At 38.4% G+C, this 9,696-nt stretch overlaps 1 protein-coding gene across 3 annotated transcripts in view; it reads left to right on the top strand.

Moving 5' to 3' along the window:
• The window catches only part of LOC118419958 (probable tRNA methyltransferase 9B), an 18,979-nt gene extending 9,639 nt beyond the window's left edge, over positions 1–9,340 (top strand). For all 3 annotated transcript variants that reach the window (XM_035826654.1, XM_035826653.1, XM_035826655.1), the window contains exons 3-6: positions 2,210–2,419; positions 7,186–7,481; positions 7,823–7,883; positions 8,426–9,340. In XM_035826654.1, coding sequence (XP_035682547.1) covers positions 2,260–2,419; positions 7,186–7,481; positions 7,823–7,883; positions 8,426–9,273 — 1,365 coding nt within the window. In that variant the 5' untranslated portion in view covers positions 2,210–2,259 and the 3' untranslated portion in view covers positions 9,274–9,340. The remainder of the gene's footprint in view (positions 1–2,209; positions 2,420–7,185; positions 7,482–7,822; positions 7,884–8,425) is intronic.
• Positions 9,341–9,696: the final 356 nt, after the last annotated feature.

The raw sequence follows: 9,696 nt of genomic DNA, 5'->3' as shown, positions 1-9,696 counted from the left end.
TGATCTCTACATACATCACGGTGAGTACAAGTAATATTATTTACACATGTCACGTATATTAAGTAAAATTCTATTTCAGTTAGACAGGTTGGGCATACATCATATTTTTTCTTAGTGGTTGGATATGGTTGAAAATACAATTTTATTACAATTGATGACAATGTGATTTTCAACGGTTGTAAGTCATTTGTATTTTGAAATAGGTCGGTTGTTTTGTGAAATATTCAACTATGTAGTCCCCTGTTTGCAAGCTAAAAGTTTCTCCACATATATTGATATACATTCACAGTTAAAGAAAAGCTTATGCTGGAATAAAAAAAATGACTTGTACTATATGCTATATGTTTTACCACATTGTTAACATCCATTGGCATAATACAGGCAGGTTTACTGCAATTTCTCAAGCAATACTAATTTGCTGTTACAGCTTACCTTTGCCACTTCTTCCGTGTATCTTTTTTTGTCTCTCTTGTCCTGCTAAAAACATAATATCGTAATTGTAACACACCGCAGAATTGCACGGAGAACGGGCGCTTGGTTGGAAGGGGGTGCAATAATACCGGCAGGACGAAACACAGCACAATTAGCTGCCGCTATGTACCTTTATACATCCTCTGTTGTTCCTTCCTTTCCTGTTAGTAATTGCACAAAACAAAAACCTGCGTGAGCATACAAAAAGTCATGAGAAAATGGGCGTATTTTCATTTGATTTTGGTCCATCACAACCGCTATGACGTAAAACTTTACTGCTGGCGTAGCATTAAAAATGGCGGGAAAATGGCGGCGTACGTTCAATTTGACCGATTCAGCCGTAAATCGGGGCGATAATGCAACGGTTCTTCACACTTTTACACGAGTTGTTGGTGACACCAAAAGAAATTCAAGATTGCTGTTGAATCATGATCATCTTGTGCCGTGAGCACATGTGATTATTATCTACAAATCTTGCGATGAACGTGACAGTTTGTTCGTCCCACGACGAGCTCGCCTGCCCCGAAAGTGAACTTAAAACTTTTGGCCTTGTTGTCTTTGAAGGCACTGTTATTGAAGCCTTTTTGGAAATGTGTGAAACACGTGGATGTCTGAAGTGTGCATACCTTGGAAATTACTGTTGCTGCGCTAGTGGATCACGGAAAATTTATCGTTTATGTCATTTGCCGGTATAAGTATTACTGCCGGTATTATGCCAATGGATGTTAACTTTTATCAAACACACATGATGCACTTAAAAGATGTATGACTGTTAAGAGCACAATCGTAGCCTGAGAGTTTGGATGATTTTTCTCTCCCACTCTTATTCCCCACACGTCTAAGATGTCGGTTATTTGATACGAGCCTGGATGGTTTTGATACACTACTCATGCCTGCGACTTTTCTGTAGGTTTTTTATTGATTTCCTGTCAGCAAAAATTGTGCTGATGATGAAGTATCCAAAACATATCACGACAGCTGGCCTTTTGGGAGCTTAGGCCATACATCCAGAAATGCACAAATATATGTATTGTAGAATTTGCAATTTTTTACTCTACTCTTGCTAATCATAATAGATGTACTGAGAAATATTTTATGATGAATTTTACACGATAGTGGAAAACAGACCGAATTGGTTTTACAAGACAGTATTGGTTTGAAAATGTAATTCTACTGATGCAAAACAGGCGAATGATTTCTACAAGCCCGTGGCATCACGCACAGCGTGAACAAATGCAATGAATAACTACGTAACAGGAACAGATGCGTGATAGAGCAAGGCCAGGGCGTGAATCTTCTCCGCTGGCAGATCAATGATTCGCGGGAAAAAACGTACATATCGTGATTAGCGACATCAAGAAGAGGAAGGCTTCAAATCTGTATACTTTGTGGTACAGAGAATTTACATGTAGAGACTTGACACAAGTATCGCCTTTCTTGGAAAAGATGATTCTCTTCCTGTTAAGTTTCTATTATTAGACTCATGCATGTACATGTACAAGCGGTGTTAAATTGTAGTAGTCATTCAAGGTGGTGCATTGAACATTTTGCTTCCTTGATGTTTTAGGCTGTTCAGCTTGCTGTAGATTTATTTTCCTCTTGCAGGATTTAAGAAGGGCCATTTTCTGATTGCATCTTGACGTCTTGAGTACTATCATGGTCATGAATACGAGATGACAATCTTGTCAATGTAGAATGAAAGCTGTGTGTGTGATAGATATATTTCTCCTTGGTCCAGCTGACGAGACGAGGTCTTCCGACTGTGCAGAGAGAGGGGCATCTTTCTAGATGGACCGAGAGCAGCACTCCATCCAGCTAGAAAAACAGCATGTCCACGACGTGTACGATCGGATTGCGCCGCACTTCAGCGACACACGCTACAAGGCCTGGCCTCAGGTCAAACAGTTCCTCTTGGAGCAGGAGCCAGGAAGCCTTATTGCAGATGTCGGTATGTCTTTCCAGTTGTTACGTTCTCTTTAATTTGTTTCGAAGGTAAGTCCTAATAACAGAGCAGGGTATCTGTATCTGTATCTATATAGCCGGTATAACCGTTGTTCGGCGTAACACACCAGCTTCGCAGGCACACGGCGCAGCAGCAGCTGGTTATATTACACCGAACAACCTGTCACACCTAAGTATCATGTTTGTTATAATGATTGAGGGTACAGAAAACTCAGGTCCAGGGACAAATGTACATGTACAGTCCAGGTCCAGAGGATCAGTTTCAGTTTTGGACTTGAACCTGGACCATAAATTGAGCCCTGCAAACTTGTGAATGGAGGATCCTCAAAACAATCCATTTTTCTACATTGTTAAGGAATCTGTTTGGTTTAGTATCTGACTTATAATGGCGTTTTATTTTTAAAATCCTATCTTCATGTATGGAACGCTACCTGGCTCTGTTAACTTACACCGAGTTTGACTGTGGAGGCCCCTTTTCTTCGCTTGTTATTTTCCTTGGGCCGGTAAAGCCCCAAAACATTTGAATGCTTGCCGGTATAATCTGTCCATTTTCTAAACGGTCCAAAGTCTGGTCTATTGATTTTTTTTCAGATCCGTTTTTCTGGACTGGTCCAACAACAAAAAATGGTTTTGTACCGCTCCGCTACACTAAATTAGGGTTAAGAACATCACAGATTATCCTTAACCATATTATTGCCATTATTGTTGAAATATTAACATGAATGAAATACTAATTTTTCTTAGCTGGTTACACTGTATGATGTAAGAATTAAAAGAAAAATATTGACAATGTTTACGATTTAATTACCTAAAGACAGTGTGACCATCAATTCTTGTAAACATGTTAAACTTTGTGATTTATTTTGAAGTGTACAATGTAGTTTTTGAAGGGCTTTAAGAAATTTTGAAAAATACTGTAATTCCTGATTTTTTCAATGTACTGTTATGTTCACGGTTTTCACGGTGACGACTGTAACATGAACTTATCATTACTGATAACAAATAATTCACAGCCTTTTTTTATGTGCACTTGCCGCGACAGTGAAGATTTAGTTCCGAGAACAAGTTGAATTCTCTCAGACCATGAAAGCTTAGTACAGAGAAGACAAAGTGAATTACAGTGCTTCTAATCTGGTCATGTTTTATACGTACCCCTTTCTGCATTGCTCCCTGGCACGTAAATCAGTATTCAAAAGGTCTCTCTTTTGTCATCTTAGCGCATACTATCAGAAAGGAAGCAAGCTACCATGTCAGAAAGGTCTTTGGAGTAAAGTGTATGGCAGTGAGCCAGAAACAAATGTCAGGACACTGCAATGGATGTTAGTACTTTGATGAGTTCATATCTGGTACAGTAGTCAAAGATGATTTTGTATGTCAAAGTATGTTACCAGAAAACGAATGGTGGTGATTACTTTCCTCTCTGTTCTTTTATGCCTTATGATATATGATTTTTATCCATTCCCTTTATACAGTTAAGAACTGGCTACAATATCAGGAATTTGGAATTCTGAGATCTTTTCAGCAGAATTCTGAGATCTTTTAAAAACATCACTGATATTAGAATTTTTTCAAATGGCACTCTTATTTGTTTTTTATTGTTATATTCAGTTATGCAAGTTATTATTAAATCAAGTTCTTACTATTGTTAGACTATGCTAGTTCAACCTTATCGTTCTGTAAAGTGATCTATATCTTTGGTTTTAAAAACTTTTTGATATTTAGGGTTGGTGGCTTCAAACTGCAATGTAAACTTTATATCCCTAAATAACCAGTTTTTAAAAACATTGGATGTAGGTTAGCCTTAATTGTTACGAGTACTTCAGCCGATAGACCCAGTGTACGAAAATGGCAAACTGTCCTTGGTGCTAAATGATCTTCCCTAAATTAAAAAGAATTTTTTTCTTTGTTTCAAAGTTGCACTCCATTTTTCACGTGATTCTTTAAAATAGGATTCAAAGTTGAAAGAAAAACTGTAGATGTCACAGTTATGCAATGAATAATTCAGGTATGTCTGAGACTCTGACTTAATACCATTGTCTTAATATTCATTTACAAAATCCTCAGAATGCTCTTTCAGTCTATCATAACCTTCATTTGTATTCCAAAGGGAGGGCGTTTGGTCTTGTCTATGTCTCTACAGTAATGCAATAATGATGGCGTCTTTTATAAGAAATGAACTAGAGGATCCCTTGGTGATTAATTGCCATACAGGGTAGACATACTGGTGCCACCATGGGTGTATATGTATGCATGTTGTCATGGCTTCAGTTCTATCCCATAGGAGATTATTGTCGTGCAGGAAGACACACTTATCTGAGTGTCATGTACACATTTTATTGGTCTCTGCATGGTTACTATGTTACAGTGATGGAGCTTTATATTGACTGATGTGAAGAATGTTCTGGCATGAATGATCAAAGTATTGTCAGCTACCAGCCAAGTTATATAGGCAGGAAGCACTAGAATTGAGATGACAGAGATGTACACAGGACAAAGTTTTTAGACCATCTTTTATAAGTCTGCAGTGTAAGAAAAATTATAACATAACAATACGGCATAGTGCCACAATGGAATTACTTACAATGAAAGAGGACAAATTTAGGTGTGATTTATAGACTTCTGGAAATGCTGACATGCTTACATGCTGCAGCCAACAGCTCCAGATAGATGGCATTTATATCTTGTAGCCACGTCTGAAATATGATTCAATCAGAACAAGCTCAAAGTTTGCTTGGCATTGTTTGAGGAGGAAATATTTCTGTGCACCACAAATATATAAGACTATCGCTTGAGTTTCTTTGAGTTACCGCTGTTTGGATACTGTAGTGAGTATGCCTACATTGTACACATAACTGGAACAATGTTATAGAGATCACAATCTAATGCAATCAAGTTACATGCTGATTTACAGAATGCGGTACATTCTCTCAAGATCGGCGATTTCTGTGAGCACCTCAAATGCATTGCGACTGCTTGCAGGGCTCGAAATACTGGGTGCATGTGCACCCAGGTGCACCCATAATTGGAGCTGTGCACCCAATTGTTTTCTGTGGGTGCACAGGGTACACCCAAATATTTTCTTAGGTTTATGTATATAAAGATATCAAAGTATACTAGTATACATCATATTCTTGACATCTAAGTGTTAGAAAGATAATGAAAATGTCTGTCATGGTTCTTGTTTAAGAATTTAATAGCTTGTAACTAAGTTTTGCTATTAGGTTATACTTAAATTTAAGTCTGCTAGCAAAGTTTGCCCCTCAGAGTGCAGGAAATAGTATTTCATAGGCATAAGATTTCAAAAATTTCATGGGGGGAACCATGCCCCTTGGACCCCTCCTTCAGCCTTTGGCTCTGCACATGCTGAATATTAGGTCATATTTTGAACCCTGGTGTAGAGAATTATGGGAAGTGTGCAACTCAGGTGAATAAGAAATTTGCTTCTGCCACCTCTGTGGTATTCAAACATGCAGACTGAGGTACCGGGTAAATTGTTTAAAATAAAAGATTATTCTGAGGAGTTGGCAACTCTCATAGATCTCCACACAGTCTTGGAAAGAAACAGTTTGAGCATTCAGCAATTATGATCTAGGATAATTTCTACAAAAATGTGAGAATGACTTTGTGATTCCCTCCCAAAGATTATCAACATTTGCCACTAAACACTGTAAAACTCTTTTTTTTGTTCTGCATAAAGCAGGTAATATTTGCATGACCTTGTGTTACTGCTTAACTGTATATAGATTCAAGGACAGATCAGCCTGGAGATGTGTAAATATCACATGTCGACCTTCCTGTCACGTTGGAAGGTTAATGATACGAGACCCCTTCAATTTGAGAGCACTCTCAGCTTTACTGTGATCCATGTGACCTTTAGAAGTAAAGTCATGGATGGAGGCATCGGTATATATGGTTTGGCAAGACATGAATCCAAGACATCACAGTCGTGCAAAAGCTGTATGTTTGATTTGTATTTTTAAAGCATGGCATTTAGGGATATCAAGTCTACATACTGTTTTATAGAGAACCACAAAGAAATGTGTAAGGCTTTCAAAGTCTGAGTGTATTTACAAAAAAGATAAATTCAAAAAAAGATTTTAACTACACGTAGTATTATCCGGTAACCGTTGTATTTCATATAGAGACTCAGTGCAATGATGAATCTTGATATAGGGAAAAATGATAGCTTGCATTAAGTATTGAATGCAGATCTAGATGAAGAATATGATATTATATGTAGTATGTGTATGAGTGGAACAATGTTTTGGTACAAGCTAAGGTTAAAAATAAACTATAATTAAAATCAAGCGTAATGTAATGATTTTGATTTTAGTTCATCAGGTTTTTTTTCTGGCCAACAATTTATATATTTGAATTCTGCATTGATTTTAGATATGCACTGCATTTAATGAAAGGGGATTGAACTATCATGGATGAAAGATCAAGCAATAATATATTGAACAAGCTTTATGGAAAAATCCTATTGGCCAGCCAAGCAGATATATTCCCTCTGAAGTGTATATACTGTCCATAAGCTACTAGTATAGTACAGTCATGATTGACTGACTTTGACTTTAGACTAAATGTAAGCAATTTTAGTAAATATGAGAGGGTTTCATTGACTTTTTTTACACATTTTGTTCATCTTTAGGATGTGGAAATGGGAAATACCTGGACATCAACCCGTTCACATGGAAACTTGTCTCATCTGTTGTTGACTTTTGTTTTTTTACACATTTTGTTCATCTTTAGGATGTGGAAATGGGAAGTACTTGGACATCAACCCGTTCACATATAAGCTCGGCTCGGACCACTGCAACAGTCTCGCCAGCATCGCAGGAAGCAGGGGTCACGAGGTCATGGTCTGTGACAACCTACGGCTGCCCTATCGTGACAACTGTTTCGACGCTGCTATCTCCATCGCGGTGGTCCACCATTTTGCCACGGTGGAAAGGAGGGTGGCGGCGATACGGGAGTTGGCGCGAGTGGTACGGCCGGGCGGACAGGTTATGATTTATGTGTGGGCGCTGGAGCAACAACACAGAAAGGTACTTATGAGTTCTGCAGACTGAATGTTTTATCTCCTCTTTACCTCAAACCGGTCGTGATGTTTGGTACCAAACTTTAATAGATAAGTCTATTACAGTTGAAAAAAAACACACCAAATTCAGCAATAATTTTAAAAGTTATTTTTTTCAAGACATGTATATACATGCAAGTCTTACAATTTAACCTGAATCTCGAAGTTTGTCATTTTGCCCCCCCCCCCTTAATATCGTCTTTTTTTTATACCAATAGTATCATTTTAGGTATTCAGTCTTTTTCTGTCGTGATTCACATTACTGAAAATAGCTTTCACAAATGCGTGTTGTTCTAATGTTACGTACAGTTTGAGGCTCAAGATGTCCTAGTCCCCTGGCACATGCAAGCACACTACCTCCAAAGTACAGGTAGGTATAAGTAGAAATGTAGAAATGCCATTGTACTGGTCATGCTCTTAGTTCATGCTAGAGACTGGTGTAATAGGATTAATTTGAACATTATGCATTATTCATGGTACATTCTAAAAATCAAAGTAAAGTTCCCAATGTCTATCCGTACTGAGAAACACAATGTTAAAACCTTTTTTCTCAGGTAGTTTTTTCACTGTTTTTTTTTAAATAATTTTTCAATGGGTACATGTAATGCTAGTTTACCTTTATTCAAAGGGTAACTTATATCCGTTGTACCTAAAAACATGGTATTTAGGGATATTACGTTGATGAACGATGGTTTTAAATTGCATTTGTTTCAATATAATGCAGTTTGAGACCACGGTCCATTGGCTTGATATCCCAGATACCCTGGTGCTAAATGCAACGAATAAAGGTTACCCTGCGAATAAAGGTGAACTAGCATTATGTGCAAGTTGCAGATAGAATTTTACAAGATTTCTTTAACCTGGTGGCACTGAAAATTCCCTAGAAAACTAAATGAGACTCCTTATTTTCAGCACACAATACCCCTAAGAAGCAGAAGAAGATTAAAGACAAGTCCAAGAGAAACAATCACCATGTTCAAGATCATCAAGACTCCTCGAGTAAGTCCATCCTTAGCCAAAGACCAAGTAACAACCAACACTCCCTGCACAAGAATCACTCGCAAAGTGCATTACAGCAAAGTTCCAAGTGCCAAGAGCCAACCAAAAGAAGGGGAAGCTTCTCAATCCTAGGTCTGAACCTCCCCTTCACCGAGCGGAACGGATATCACTGGAACTCGGAGACCAGTCTGTTCCGTAGCCTGTGGAACAACAGCATGGAACAGCTTTCCCAGGGGGAGGACAGCTACGACAAGAGAACAGCCACCTCTGTGGAAGGCTTAGACCACCAGAATGTAACAAACAACTGCAAAACAAATGGCGTCACGGAAGCGTATCTTAAAGCGGAACGGCGGACTCGATCGCTGGATATCGAGAACACAGAGGACAACGACGGCGTAGAAGTCTCCATACCAAACGGCGAAACAAGAGAGCAACAAAACAAATACGGTCCAGCAGACAGAGCAAGGAAACCGCTGGAACAAATCCGACAAGAACAGGAACATATCCGTGGGCGTTCCCACTCACTTGGCGGAGAAGATACCAACGAGAAGTATTACCGAAATCACCACAAAAAGCCCGAGGCGACACATGCGGATGCGGAGGATTTGTCGCAGTACCACAGGTACTATCACGTGTTCAGGGAGGGCGAACTGGCAGGTCTGATAGAGGAAAATGTGGAAAATCTACACATTCTGCAAGACTTCTACGATCATGCTAACTGGTGTGTCATTGCAGAAAAGGTTCAGGTGTGGAAGATCTAAAAATGGTGATAACATATCAAAGAAGTACTTAAAGTCTTGAACATTGCTGCTGCCATCATTGTAAGATCTTGACTCTCCAGAACTTCTCATTATCATCTCAGAATATCCAATGAATGTAACAAGTTTTGGTCACATTTTGAGTTATTGAATTGATATGAATCTGATTCTTTCCAACAAGTTTCAACATTCTTGGAGTTTTACAAAATAGAGTATTTTGCAATTTGCTAAAGATTGTATGTTGCAAAGATTGGCTGTGAAAGACTTGTGTATATGGAAAATGCAAAGACTTGTGAAGTTTTAATTTTGATCAGTACTTTAGGACAATGCTGCAGTTTTGTCAGTTCTATCATTCTTTTTTATGATATTGTAGAAGACTGTATTTTGAATGGCCAAATTGTCAGAGTCCTATAAGTAGGACGAATA

This window comes from Branchiostoma floridae, chromosome 7 (assembly GCF_000003815.2).
Source record: "Branchiostoma floridae strain S238N-H82 chromosome 7, Bfl_VNyyK, whole genome shotgun sequence".
In the NCBI taxonomy this organism is placed as follows: domain Eukaryota; kingdom Metazoa; phylum Chordata; class Leptocardii; order Amphioxiformes; family Branchiostomatidae; genus Branchiostoma; species Branchiostoma floridae.
The sequence above is the reverse complement of the archived record's forward strand: the minus strand, read 5'-3'. Positions and strand labels throughout refer to the sequence as shown.